This window comes from Pelobates fuscus, chromosome 1 (genome assembly GCF_036172605.1).
Source record: "Pelobates fuscus isolate aPelFus1 chromosome 1, aPelFus1.pri, whole genome shotgun sequence".
Lineage (NCBI taxonomy): Eukaryota > Metazoa > Chordata > Amphibia > Anura > Pelobatidae > Pelobates > Pelobates fuscus.
In genome coordinates, this window is record NC_086317.1 from 397,889,916 (window position 1) to 397,904,778 (window position 14,863).

Genomic DNA, 14,863 nt, shown 5'->3' on the forward strand with positions numbered 1-14,863 from the left:
ATGTTACTTAGATAGGCCCTTTAAAGGGATTTTATAGTGTTACGAATACAAATTTTTATTCCCAACACAATAGAGTCCTCTGCAACTCCCCCCCAACCTTCGCATCCCCAGCCAATAAATGGTTAATAAAAACATTATTTACTCACCCAGCTTGGGGGTTACAGTCATTTGTGTAATAGTTATGTGTATCACCCTTGTTATTAATTATATTATTACATTATTTTCTGTTCTAAAAACAATATAAATGCTGACAACTTTCTTGCAAGTAGTAAACATAGTCAGGCAAAGAAACAAACCTCTTACAAACATACTTCATCCTTGTGATATAATCTAAATAATTTAATGTTCCTGCATATTAGCCATAAGGTCATTTTTCACTAGGGATGATTATGAGAAATGTGTACTGCAGGGCAGAATCTTTTTAAACACAATCATAATTAAAGGGACAGGACGGTCACTATTGTTGAATGTAGAAAATAGTCTGTTCAGATGTATATATACAAAAATAGACTTTTTCAATTGTGCTTTGATTTTAGCATAGCTAAACGAAAATGCCATATTCCTTCATCTTTATTATTTACATGACATCTATCGACATACGTTTATAGTGTTATTTATTACCATGACTCCAATGCACTATGCATTTGAGTGGTCTAAGGGTGTACAAAGGCTATGAAGGCTTTAATAGTTGCCATGAGCCTCAAAAGATCCCTCCCCCTCAAAAGAACAGTTCCACCTTAAGAGTCTGCGCGACCTTAAAGAGATACCCAGACGTGCTGTAGCACTAGTGGAGGAGCAGAGCCTGCAGGACACACTGCAAGAGAAGCTGCTGCCCCCATCTCTGCAGCACCGAGCATTTCACAAGACACCCTGACAGCAGCACCCAATACGTGGTTATTGCACAGCACCAGGGACAGAGGCATCGCCCATAGACACATCCTCCTCCTCCCTAAGGCTGACAGCATCCAGATGAATCCATCTACCCGGCAGGACCAGGCAGCCAGCCCCTTCACACCTGCATCGTATCTCATCTTATCTCCTCATCTCTAAGGAGACCGTCATCCCATCTGCCAACGTTCCATGCTAGAATCCTGTGATTAAACAAACCCACTAAGCCCTCTCCCAGGAGCCCTCAGCTGCCTACACCCCATCTGATTAGGGGATCACTTGTATTTACAGGGCACTAACAGAAAAAAAGCCTCTCTAAAGCTCATTGCTTCTTGTGGCATCCATCACCAATTCCCCCATCATGGCTGAAAACAATGAATGCAGCATCAAGGTCCTGTGTCGCTTTCGCCCATTGAATTCAGCAGAGGTGACCAGAGGGGACAAATTCATCCCTGTGTTCCAAGGAGATGACTCTGTGATTGTTGGGGTAAGTGCATTGAACTGGAATTTATGGAATATATTTTTCTACAGAAGGGAAAAATGTGTAAACTGGGTATTGGAGTTAGGAATAGGGGGCAATCATTGGCATGTGCCCATCTCCCCTTGAAGTGGAATTCCATTTTGTATCATCACTATGAAGAATTGAATATTTCCTTCAGAGATAACACAATACTACCCCTGGCCCCTCCCTGTACAGGATAATAGATGTCCATTCTGGATAGGGTGTGGCAGTGTTTCTCCACACATCACCATTGCTATCCAGCTGTACACACACTGGGTTTGTGGCTATTAGTGCCAGTGTTGGCCTTCCATATCGTTTCACCCACTCCCTTTAGGGGGGCTGCAATGCGCTATCCAGAAGTTGCTTTCATTGGTGCGTTTAAATACAACCCCTGGATTGGCATTAGACGGCAGTCCCATTATTTGTTGTTATAATAGTGTGCTACTTAGTGTTGATGCTGATTTTTTTCATACATTGTAGCTGTACGGAAATTGATACGTGATGAAGTTTTTTTTTTTTAATATGCTTTATTTACATTGCTCTTATAAGAAGATGCTGCCTCTCCTGTTATGTGTGCTGCAGTGCTGTGTTTTTGCCTGTCTCTGGATTATTATGGAAATGATGAAACATCTATTTATTGTTTACAATGAAGAGACTATCTGTCTGTCTGTCTGTCTTTCTATCTATCTCCTATCTCTCTCATCAAAATAAATATCTATCTATCTATCTGTCTGCCTTTCTGTCTGCCTGTCTGTCTGTCTGTCTATCTATCTATCCGTCTTTCTATCTAGCATCAGTTTGCTCTTTAAAGTATTATTTTAATGTGTTTACTAACATTCCATTCTTCTATCTATAACATAATATCTGACAATTAGCTAATTTATGGAATATATTTTCCTGTTGTTTGATTTATACCTGCTCTCTATAGGTTGTGTCCTTCATGGACCAATTGAGAACAGTTAAAAGCACATCAAATTCTACCAATAAGAGACCATCATCCATATTCTATTTACACAGGAGTAAAACACCCACTCACACACCCTTATTAGTGAAAAGAATGCCTTGCTTCCAAAAACCATCATACTAAATGTATTCTGTAATTTACCAGAAATGTATAGGCATCCTTTATATACTGACATCCCCTAATGATACTTGCTGTGATGTCATAATGACTAAGCAAAGTACCACAACATACTACCATGGGAAATAACTATAACTATATATATATATATATATATATATATATATATATATATAAAGATATATACACACAGTTATTTCCTAATAATGGATGCCTTTGTAAATTGTAAAATAATACAAAGAATTAGTGACGAATTATGACTATTATATTATAGTCATGTAAAGTATTAGTGATGAGTAATGACTAATATATAATAAACTCTCCCTCCATAAATCGTTATCTCAATGTCTCTGCTGTATAAATGATTTTCACACATTATGATATGTGAACATTTGAAGGCCCCACCCATTACCTAGAACATGATGGAGTATACAAAGATGACATGAGTTGCTTGAGGTTATAGGGTTTGACAATACATAAAATACAATATATATACAATATTAGATCAATCTCTTATAAAGATCGCTACTAGTATATTATAAAATTACACAGTTCCTCCAATAATCAGTTTCTGAAAGAAAGGCATGGAAATCACACATTTTACACATAGAAATCATGTCAAATTTGTCAAGGTTGCTTTTCAAATCTTGGCTCTTAACACTTTTTTTCTGAACAAGCACGGTGCATGGCATTTGAATGGCTTGAGAAATACTTTACAGTTAATGTAAATTTAATCTGGAATATTGGATATTGCTGCCAGGCTTGCATAATCCAGTGTAAGATCTCTTATAATTTTATATGAAGTTGAAACTGGTTCTTTTTCTGTAATATAGTTGTGAAGTAGTCACAACTCTGGACATATTCGATGAACTCAGCAGATTTGAATTGCTTCATTCGTTTAAGCAAAAGTGCTTAATATAATTTTTCAGTTGTAGGCCTTTTCAGAGTTTGCTGTAAACCCGTTGTCTTCTTAATATAGAGTGAAATGTGACGAGTTGACATCTGACTTGTAAAATCAAGGCCAATGTAGATACTTGGAAAAAAAATTCTACCCTGCACTATAGGTGATGTCACCACAATTTGGTTCTAAAATGACTACATGATCTTTAAAAATCACCTTGGTGCGATGGCATGGACTGTGATTGGTTGTTATTAGGTTAAAGCAGGGTTGGCCTAGTGTTCCACAACAACCAGTAGGCCAGGTTGCCTAGCCCTGCTTTAATTCCCAGTTGTCAGAATCCATTCTAATGACCTTGATCTAGATTTCCTTTACTGTTCAATCAGTTAGCAGAATGTATACATCATACGTTTATCTTTAATTTAAAGCGCTGAATACAGTTTATTTTTTAAATGAAATGTTTAAAAATACTATTTGCATTATTTTTTGCCTCAGTATAGCTTGAGACGCTTATGTATGCGTCTTATTATATTTAATCTTATAGTATTATTGATTTGTAATTAATCCCTAGTTAGAAACACTGTACCTTGTGAAACTTTAATGAACCCATTTTCATTAGCATTATTATTTTATCATTTTGACTGCAATGCTAATTGCTATCCAGTTCAATAAAGTAATTCATAAAGTGTCCTTTTCAAGGTTAAATGAATAAACTCAGTGGCTTCCATACAGTCCATTAGTACAACATTTGTGAAAATGTTTGAAATCCCTTCAAAAACAGATCCAGTTAAGCTTGTTTTATAGATAATAATGGACAGACTTTTTAAATTCCAGAAGTGGCACGAAATATTTCAGCAATTTAAATGTCACAAAATGTATCTCTATTGAAAATGTTGTTCATACATATAACGACGTCATGATGCAATTTTGAAGATTAAACCTTGTTGATCTTACTTGCATTAAAGAATGTGCAGGACAAGCTGAAATAGATATTGGTATAGTTTTATACCTGAGAGTATATGGGGATACCTGGGCTTAGGTAATTTGGCCAACCATTCAAAGGTTTAAGTTTTGGTTACATAGTTACATAGCTGAAAAGAGACTTGCGTCCATCAAGTTCAGCCTTCCTCGCATATGTTTTTGCTGTTGATCCAAAAGAAGGCAAAAACCCAGTCTGAAGCGCTTCCAGTTTTGCAACAAACCAGGAAAAAAAATCCTTTTTGACCCCAAAATAGCAGTCAGATATCTCCTTGGATCAAGCAGCTATTACCCCACTAATTAGATATTATATCCCTGTATGTTATGTTTTTGCAAGTATTTATCCAATTGCTGTTTAAACATCTGTATAGACTGTATTAGGCTAAATCTCCTTTCTTCCAGCCTAAATGTGTGACCTCGTGTCCTATTTATAGCCCTGTTTATGAATAGATTTTCAGATAATGGTTTGTACTGGCCCTGAATATATTTGTATAATGTTATCATATCCCTTGTGAGGCTCCGTTTTTTTTCTCCAAACTAAACAGATTTACATTTTTTAACCTTTCTTCATAACTAAAATGCTCCATTCCTTTACACGCATGTCTCCTAGAGTTGTTGGCTCACCTCAGGACATGAGGATCTTTTTGTTGCCTCTGGAAATTGTGTGAGCATTTTGCACTTGATGGCAGGAGCTTTGAATGAACAAAAAGTTCTATTTATAATCAAGCATCATTGCAATGCCTCAGGCAGCAGGTGACAATAGCAGAAGTGGTGCTGATGTTAGATATTGGTGATGTGGTAAAGCATAGTGTAATCTCGTAAAGCATAGTGTAATCCAGGGCTTGACTAATTTGCTTGGAATCTAGGAGCTAGCTAATAAAGTTAGAGGCCAGTTTCTTTTAACCCCTTAAGGACACATGACATGTCTGACACGTCATAATTCCCTTTTATTCCAGAAGTTTGGTCCTTAAGGGGTTAAACTAACAAAGTTTCATTTTCAGTGATAAAAATAAAATTCTTAAAGGGACACTATAGTCACCAGAACCGCTACAGCTTAATTTAGTGGTTCTGTTGTCTGTAGACTGTCCCTGCATGCTTTTTAAGGGGTTAATGTAAACACTGCCTTTTCAGATGACCATGATCACTCAGACCACCACTAGATGTGCTTTCTAGTCCAATACTGCACAATGTGCAGCACCCATGTTCAGCATGTACACACTCTGCGTGGAGGTGCTGAATGTTCCCCATAGAGATGCACTGATTCAATGCATCTCTATGAGGAAATACTAATTGTGCAATAGCTTCACGAGAAAGCATTGGCTTGGCTGAGATCATCAAGAGTGATTATCTCAGCCATGGAGGTGGGGACAGCCGCAGCGAGACCGGCAGAGCATGGGAAAGAGGTGAGTAAAAACACTTTTCCTATGCGATCGGAGGTGGGGATCACCTAAACAGACACACACACTCTGTGACTAACAGACACATACACACACTACCTGATTTGACGCACACAGACACACATACACTGATAGAAACACACTCACCGACAGACACACACAATCACTGATACTGACACACACAAATGCACATTATCACTCACAGATTTCTTTTAAAACATTTTTTATTTAAAGGGACACTGTAGTCACCAGAACAACTACAGCTTAATGTAGTTGTACTGGTGAGTATAAGCATTGCCTTCAGGCATTTCCATGTAAACACTGCCTTTTCAGAGTTTCAATGCATCTCTATGAGGAGGTGCTGATTGGCTAAAATTGCTTATGGCCCCGCCCCTATCCGGCCTCCTTGCGATTTTCAAAATCGACAAAAATGGACAATTCTGATGATGTCACCAAGGATGTCATCGGGGCGGGGCCAACATCAGCGGACCCATGCGGTGCTGGAAATAAGGCGAAATAAGGTGATTTTTCATCCTTTCTAAGGGGGCTGGGAGGTGGATTAGACACTATTGGGTCAGGAATACATGATTGTGTTCCTGACCCTATAGTGTTTCATTAAGTCCACCCGCTGCTTCCTCGCGTGCTGTTTAGTGATCCCAAGGCTGGAGTGATGTCCCGGCTCCCGGCTTCATAGCAAGGTGCGCGAGGGAGCAGAGCAAGAAGAGCTCAAAGATTACAGTCCCCTCCCTCACCACCTGGCTCAATTTTCTCTGAGCCCGCCATCCGCCTTCATAGACCCTCAACCAGCCGGCTAGCCGCCTGCATTCTCCTTTGGCTGGCCGATCGCCTTGGCTGAATGGGCTGACAAACACCCAAACACTAGGACAAAATTCCTAGTCTCCATGGCAACCTTGCACCTAGGATTTGTAGAGCCCTGGTGTAATGTATCATACACTTTTGTATGTGGCAGATGAAATTGCAATTTCTAATATATCTTTAAACTACAACAAATTCATTTTTTAAAATCAGTCTGTGTAAATAGCCTTGTTCTAAATTACAGTTTAGTTGTATAAATTATTAGTAACCCACCTAAAATGTCTCAGAGTAGTCCCATCCTTGGCCACACCCACCACATGCCCCTAAAAGGAAAGTGTCCCTCTATGTCCATTTGACATGTTGGGGTGTATCAGGGAGGCAAAAAAGCTAAATATATTAATCCAGGAATAGTGATGGTGGGGAACCAAACGATACACTGCCACGAATAGGCAAGCTGGTTCAAGGATTATAGTGGTCAAGAACAATGAATAACAAGCCTGGCTAGGGTTACAATGTACCAGGAGCAGCATAGAATTGACCCAGATTGAAACCAAATTGCAGAATAAGTTCAAGGAATGCACTTACTGGCTTTCCAGTGGAGTACACTGACAATGCACCATGGGAAATGTAGTCCACAACATCTGGAGTGCCAGAGATTGCCTACAATATGGCCTCAGAAAACACTGTTGGGCAATTGGCAAAAATGTGAGGTTAAAATAGGCTTGTATAACTATCAAAGGCATTCTGAAGTAAAGCAAGGAATTATGGGAGCAGGCAACATCTGGATTACTGCCAGAGGTAAGTAAACCAGAATTCTTGACATAATGGCTCTGCTGTGGTTTTCTGCATTTGTTGATGAAGCGTTGGAAGAGATAAGCCATGTCTATAAAAGATGTCCAGATAATGGGGATCACTGACTAAGATAAACCCTAGGTTTCAACTGGAGCAACTGACAACTAACGTGATTAAAAATGTCAGAGCTTCACAAATGCCAGAGTAGAAGCTCTGCTGGATAGAAAAATAGAAGTATCCCAAATAAAAAAATGAAAAAGATGAAGCTTGGATATATTCCAAGTTCCAATTGTACAAACGAGAAGAGACAATGCGGCAGGCTGGCTGGAAAGAAGATATTCCAAACTCAAAATTAAATTTCCTCCTTTTAGAAAGAATTTAGCGAAAGACAATACCATTTCATCGTTTATTCATGCTAGATTTATTTCTACAGAATCAGTTACTTTTAGGTAATCTGATTATGGTCTACCTATTAGTCACACAAACACACACAACAATCCATGATTAATCAAATATGAATCAATTGAATCCCTGTAGCAATCATGTATGTCATTTGTTTCCAGTATATAAATTAAACTGATGAAGAATCCAGGGGGAAAAAAAACAGACTTGTGTGATTATTTCAGTCACTGTGTTGTCTGAATTCCGAAATAATGTTATGTATGGTTTGAATTTCTGCCAATCATCCTAACGCCGAGTCCCTTCCTACATCTTAAAACCTGACAGCAGATTTTGAAATGTGGGACAGATTTACAGGACCTATTTTTGCTGGGGCATTTCTCCACAACGTGGGACTGTCCTGGCAAATTCAGGCCTTTTGGCACCTATGGATATTATTGGAAATGTATTTAAAAAAGGCTGCCTTTAAATAAAAAAAAAACACTGTATGCACCATAATTATAAAGAACAAACATAGACACATATCTGTCTGTCTATATATCTATCTTTTTAGGTACACCACATCCTACAATATGACAAGGAAGGAAAGAATGTGCCATCTGTACAACCAATGGTTGCTTGTATATGTAGGTGCCATTATCAATCACATGACAATGTTGTGCAGTGTGTACAAACAGCAAAAATTGCATTAGTTATGCAACTTAAAGAGACAAACCAGCACAGCCTGGATATAAATTTGATCTCTTTTTAATTATTTTTTAAAAATGTATGCGTTGTTGGTTTTAGAGTGTTCCTTTAATACCTGCAGGCCATCTGTCAACCTTACATTAATGTTTAAATTTACACAGAGATTGCATTTAAAGGACCACTAAAGTCACCCAGACCACTTCATCTCAAAGAAATGGCCTAGGTGCAGTGGTCCTGTCCTTCTAGCCCAGGAATGTCAAACTTTGCCGTTTCTTAGAAATAGCAGTATTTACATTGCAGGGTTAAATCCACCTTTAGCAGCTGTCTTCCTGACAGCCACTAGAGGTGCTTCCATGACACAAACAGAGTAAAACTTAGTAGTGTGATCCCGAAGACTCCATAGGAATGCATCAGCTGGAAGCCTCCGCGCTGGAAAAAGGTAAATAAGAACCCTTTTTTAATAATTATTAACAGCACACACTGGGGTAGGGGGAGCAGTTCTAAAACCAGGGATAGGTACACTACAGCGTTAGGGATACTGGTTTGTATTCATAACACTTTAGTGTTCCTTTAAATATATAATTTCAAAAGATGCACTGGTACTGGCTCTTAGAATGTCTTTTTAGTTTATTAAAGGTGGAGGTCTAAGTGTCAATCCTGACAGTAATGGTTGCATGGAATTTGCTCTTCCTATGAAATCCTCCTATGGAACCACGAGAGTACAGCATTGATGTCTGAGCAGACCAAATAAGATGGCTGTGCCCAGTGGTGTGTTTTGGGTTTGTGCTGCACTAGGCATGATGGAACTCGGGCACCCCTAATTTAAATTAGCCCCACCCCTTCCTGTCAAGGCAACACCTCTTCCTGTTAAAGACTAACACATACTTTGACTGACAGACACACACTCTCAGATACACTGGCATACACACACTCACTGATTTGACACAATCTGAAAGACACACACAATCACTGACTCACTCACACACACACACACAATCACTGACAGATATTCACACTGACATACACACCCGATGACGCAGACACACACACACACACACTGACAGACATAAACAATCACTCACACACACACACACTGACAGACATAAACAATCACCCACACACAGACACTCACTCACTCAGACACAAACTGACAGACATACACACACACACACACACACACTCACAGACACACACTGACAGACATACACAGACAGATATACACACAGACTCATTAACAGACAGATACACACACTCACACACACACACTGACAGACATAAACAATCACTCACACACACACTGAGAGACATAAACAATCACTCAGACACTCACTCACAGACACACACTGACCGACACACACAATCACTCAGCCGGCCAGCTCTTGGGTGCCGTTAAAGCGAAGTTAACAAGACATTAGCCTGGGAATTTGGGGGCAGTGTTTTTTGCCACCCCCTGGAAAGTGCTGCACACAAATGCCTTGTTTGCCTCGCAGTATGTACATCACTGGCTGCGCCGTTGTGGAATAGGTTCTAGTAAATTTCACCCTTACCTGCCCCCCACAGGACCCACAGCGACAGTGTCACAGTTGGAGGCCTTTGCGAATTCTACAAAGTCTACAGACGGTGACAGTACTGCTTTAACTTAGAAGTTCCCTTTTTCTTTTTTTTTTGCCCAGACCAGCAATATTCATCTGATGTCTGTTTAGTATTCAGCTGGATCTATTTTCAGATGAATCTCACTGTTTTCTTTCTGGCAGAGATGCTGATCTGCTGATTATCCCACCATCATTCTGTACTCCATTTCCTACTACAGCATCAGTTGTTATCCCAACCTATACAACGGGTAGGAAACCTTTGGCACTCCAGATGTTGTGGACTACATCTCTAATAATGCTCTTACAGCTATAATACTGACAAAGTGTCATCGGAGGTCTATTCTAAAACATCTGAAGTGCCTACGTTTGCCTGCCCCTGCTATAGAACTTTAAGCTGTCCAGTAATTTAGAAGATCTTGAATTAAATCATCCAGGAAGCACCTCTAGCAGCCATCTGAGGAGTGGCCAGTGAAGTTATCACTAGGCTGTAATGTAAACACTGCATTTTCTCTGAAAGGACTGTGTTTACAGCAAAAAGCCTGAAGGTAATGATTCTACTCACCAGAACAAATTCAATAAGCTGTAGTTGTTCTGGTGACTCTAGTGTCCCTTTAAATTATTTCTGTTAAAAATAATTACAATTTTATCTCCTTTCGGGGCATAGGATAAACAGGTTGGTCTACTGATAAATGCATTTATCCATACATGGGAGCAGAAGTAAAGTCCAAAATTTTACACACATGCAAAAAAATGATTTTGAGCATTTTAGCATCACATTAAATGGAACTACTTTTGTGTTAGAAATGTTTTATACATTTTTTTTTATCAGAAATTAACAAAATAAACCTATAGCAATTCTACATTTATTTTCTTGTTTCTGTTACCCTACTCATTCTTCAAGCTATGAGTCACTATTGATTTGTTTATATTCCCACATCTATACCTTCCTTTACAGTTAAGTCAGTACCGGATACTGGTATTTTGATTCTAGACCATCGATGCTGGTTGGAGCATCTAATGTGGTAATCATTATGTGCTCCAAAGGATACCTGTCTGTTGTAGATACCGGCATAGTGCTTTGAAAGGATTAAGCTTGCAATCTCAGCAAGAATACAGACAGTTTAAACTGTGTACCTGGAACTGGTTATGGAACCAGGGGGGAGAGAGAGAGTGTATGCGCTTGTGCATGTGCGCATTGGGGCAGGGCGGGTGGTGGAAGGGAATGTGATTTTGGAACAAAAGAATATTGTGGGGTTTTTTTTCTTATTGTTTTAAGTCAATACTGTCAGACATAGAATAAAACACATTATGCAGTGGAAACAAACACCCATAATGCTGCTTAGAAAAGCACCACTCAACTAGTGTTGTTTGCCTTATACACAGCTTGGTTGAATAGGATCGCAGGAGGCAATGTCACAAATATGAAATCATCAGTGAATCTTCTTTATTGTGTTGTATAACGTCTACAGGGATTAGAATCTCCAGAAATGCCAGAAAACATTTCTCATCCGGAATAAAAATGTAGTTAAAATTTGTAATATTGATTACGTGTGAATGTGCTGTGCTAATGTGTTTCTTTTACGCAGTCCTTCAATTTTCTATAAATCTGCTCCACATATTGAAGTTTACATTTGTACACGCAGAAGATAGATCACAGTATGGGAATTGAAATGAATATGTTCTTTATTATAAATGAGGTGCTGGTGAAGAAATCATTAAATCACTGAGAACAGCTTCCATATACTTTTACAAGTGAATATCATATCTTTATTTATTTTTCCAAGTGATTGATATGCTTTTTGGGGCTCTGGCGCACTTGTACAATCTCCATTTAATTTGTCCCTGTATGAAATGACACATGGAAGCGTGTTAAGTCATACACACAAGGGCCTGTTCGCTAATTCTCTCAGAGAAAGATATGGGAGATTACAGAGTATTTCCACATAATCCTTGATTTCTGCGGTTCAGTAGATGTCTTATTATTTAACAGGAACAAGTGGAATAAGGCATTCAGGGATTTAAATATATATATATATTTAATTCATATGTTTTTAAATAAAATCTCAGTTTTAGAAAATACAGAATACCTTGTTTGTCATCTTTTTCCCTAAACCCGACTTTGAGATAAAAAGAGCGGATTTTGAAAATATTTGGAGACAAAAAAGTTGCTTGATAGTCAGACATATTTTGGGACTTTCTTCCCAATGAAAGATTTGTTAACTTGTCAAACATCTCTTACAAACACATTAGAATGATATGTTGGGAAGACTGCAGTCTGATTTCTCATAATAAAGGTTACTCCAAGCAGTGATTTGAAGTGGTCATGGTACCTGGTGTCTGTATGTGCAGTGTTTTGTTTTAAAAGGCTGCACATACAGAGATTAACCCCTTTTCTGCCAGACGTGCAACTCCAGCTCCGGTAACATCGCTGGGGTGTCACTAGCCACACCCTGAGTGTTTTTGCCCAGAATGTTTTTAATTTGGCTGAGAGTGGCCAGCTGGCATTCTCAGCCAATGAATGGCAGAGAGAAGACAAGGAGCCTGGCAGGTTACACTGTTATGGGGGCAAATCTTGCTAAACGGTTTGCCCCAATACCTAGGGTACTCCTGGCATCATGTAGTGGTTATGAGCTCGGAGTAACCTTTTAACTTTAGACAGAAATGGGATATAAATCTTCGTTCTTAGTCTGTAAAAATAACATTGAAGGGTAATTTCCATAGAAAAATTAATCATTTAGAGAGCTAATTAATAGAAACTTCAATTAATTAGTTATTTGCCTGTATTTTATTTTGCTTTGCTATCCACTCACTGAATGTCCTAGAAAAGAGTGTAGTAGCAAATAGTGCATCGTGTTTCAGTTTCCAATGTTAACACGATGAATGCAAGTGAAAGATGTGCCAATTATTATTATAAAATTTTCCCTACTTCCAACCTATTGCAGATAATTGAGCAATTCCTCATTCATTCCTTAGGCCTGACAGGTTCAAAGGCCAGTGGAGCGCATGGAACTGTGGCTGAACGCATTGAATGTGTACATTTCGTTATTGTATTTCATGACAAAAACATAAAATCTAAGGAGAGTTATATTTAAAGGGACATTCACTACTTATTGTAGTGTTTACAGGTGTAGACACTACTATTTTATAATATGATTTCCAAGTGATCAATAAAAATAAATGATAATTCACCAAAACTCCACCCCTCGGTTTTACATCCTCATTAGGGAGGTTGTAAGCATGGGGTACGAGGTTAATTCACCACAGCCCTTTTGGTACAGCCACATTTCTATTGACCCTTTTGTGATTTGTTGGCTTGCTGATATCTATTTAAAAGGCAAATATATTTGTGTTACTGTGCCAGCATTTTTTTATGCAGAAAAATCTAATTGTATGAGGAGGACAGTAGCATTAGGTGGGGGGATTGGACATTTATTAATATAAACAGAGCTTAATCTTCTAATTTAACACAATGAGATTGTAAAACTTAAAGGGAGACTCCACTGAAACATTTTTTTTCAAAAATCCCTGTTTAGTAAATATACCCCCAATAAAAACATGTATTTAATTATGATTGTTTTCATTGAGAGTCTATTTAAACACAGCTTGCAAATGCTACAGATCTTATGTCTGCAGCCTTTACAAGCCCTCCCCTTCTAATCCAGAGCAGTCTATCTGTGGCTGTCCAATCAGAGACTTCCCAATGCAGCTCAATAAGAAGTATTTGCAAGGCAGCTGCTCTGAGCAATTGCTGCCTCTTTAGCTCCACTGAGATTAGATTAGCTCCACTGAGCTAAACAAACCAGGAAGTAACATGACCTGTTGTCTGATTGATAGCAAGATGGATGCAACAAGGTTTCTATATAAAAGAGCAAATTTCGAATGAAATTTGAAATTTTGTAAAAGGGAAAAAAAAGAGGACACACTCTTCACACATAAGCAACTTCATCAAGCTAATATACATTAGATTGTAGGAGTATTTGGTTTACCTAGAGTAGTGATTGTTTTTAAAGCTATGTTACAGACAGACAGTTAAAGCTATGTACCCCCGTTCCAGTGATGTAAAACAAAACAAACTCTAAATCCTGCCACTGTTTATTTACTGCTACCCTAAGTTTAGGCCTAACCTCCCTAGACCCAAATATGTTCCTTACCAAAAGTACTAGCTATTGTTATTGTGTGAAATTGCTTGCCTTAAGTTTGGTATTTTTTTGTTGAGTCTGGCGTATGTGTGACACTGCTGTGGTGGACCAGCAAGAAAGATACATAAGAGAGATCTGGGTAACTAGAAGCACATATATATATATATTTATATATATATATATATATATATATATATATATATATATATATATATATATATATATATATAAAAAGACATTGAGCAGAGTGACCCAATGTGCATACACTATCAGACTTTTAGATCTGTTTTTGCACACATATAGTGAATCAGAGTTGAGAACTTTGTACTAGTATTATGTATCAGATAAATAACAAATTCAAGTTTCCATAATACCAATTGCAATACAAATAAAAAATAAACAAACATAAAAATTTCATTGCATAATATGTCAATATAAAAAGACAATTAAGCACATTAATTATTTTAAATGAGAATGAAACAAGTATTCACAACATAGTGCCCCATCATCAGTTGCACCAAGGATGTCAAAACCACCACATCGGGTATCATCAGATGTCAGCAGATACGGGAGAGCCACATGAATGGTGCCAGGCAAAAGCAGAGCCACCATATGTAATGTCCTCTCAAGTGAAAGCAAAATGGTAAAAAAACGAGATCATGATTATTGTATGTGTAATGCACACACTGTTACA

General features: G+C 38.2%; 1 protein-coding gene across 5 annotated transcripts in view; it reads left to right on the top strand.

The window, feature by feature from the left end:
- Nucleotides 1–754: 754 nt before the first annotated feature.
- KIF5A (kinesin family member 5A) overlaps nucleotides 755–14,863 on the top strand; it is a 139,903-nt gene continuing 125,794 nt past the window's right edge. For all 5 annotated transcript variants that reach the window (XM_063427494.1, XM_063427518.1, XM_063427502.1 and 2 more), the window contains exon 1: nucleotides 755–1,375. In XM_063427494.1, coding sequence (XP_063283564.1) covers nucleotides 1,250–1,375 — 126 coding nt within the window. In that variant the 5' untranslated portion in view covers nucleotides 755–1,249. The remainder of the gene's footprint in view (nucleotides 1,376–14,863) is intronic.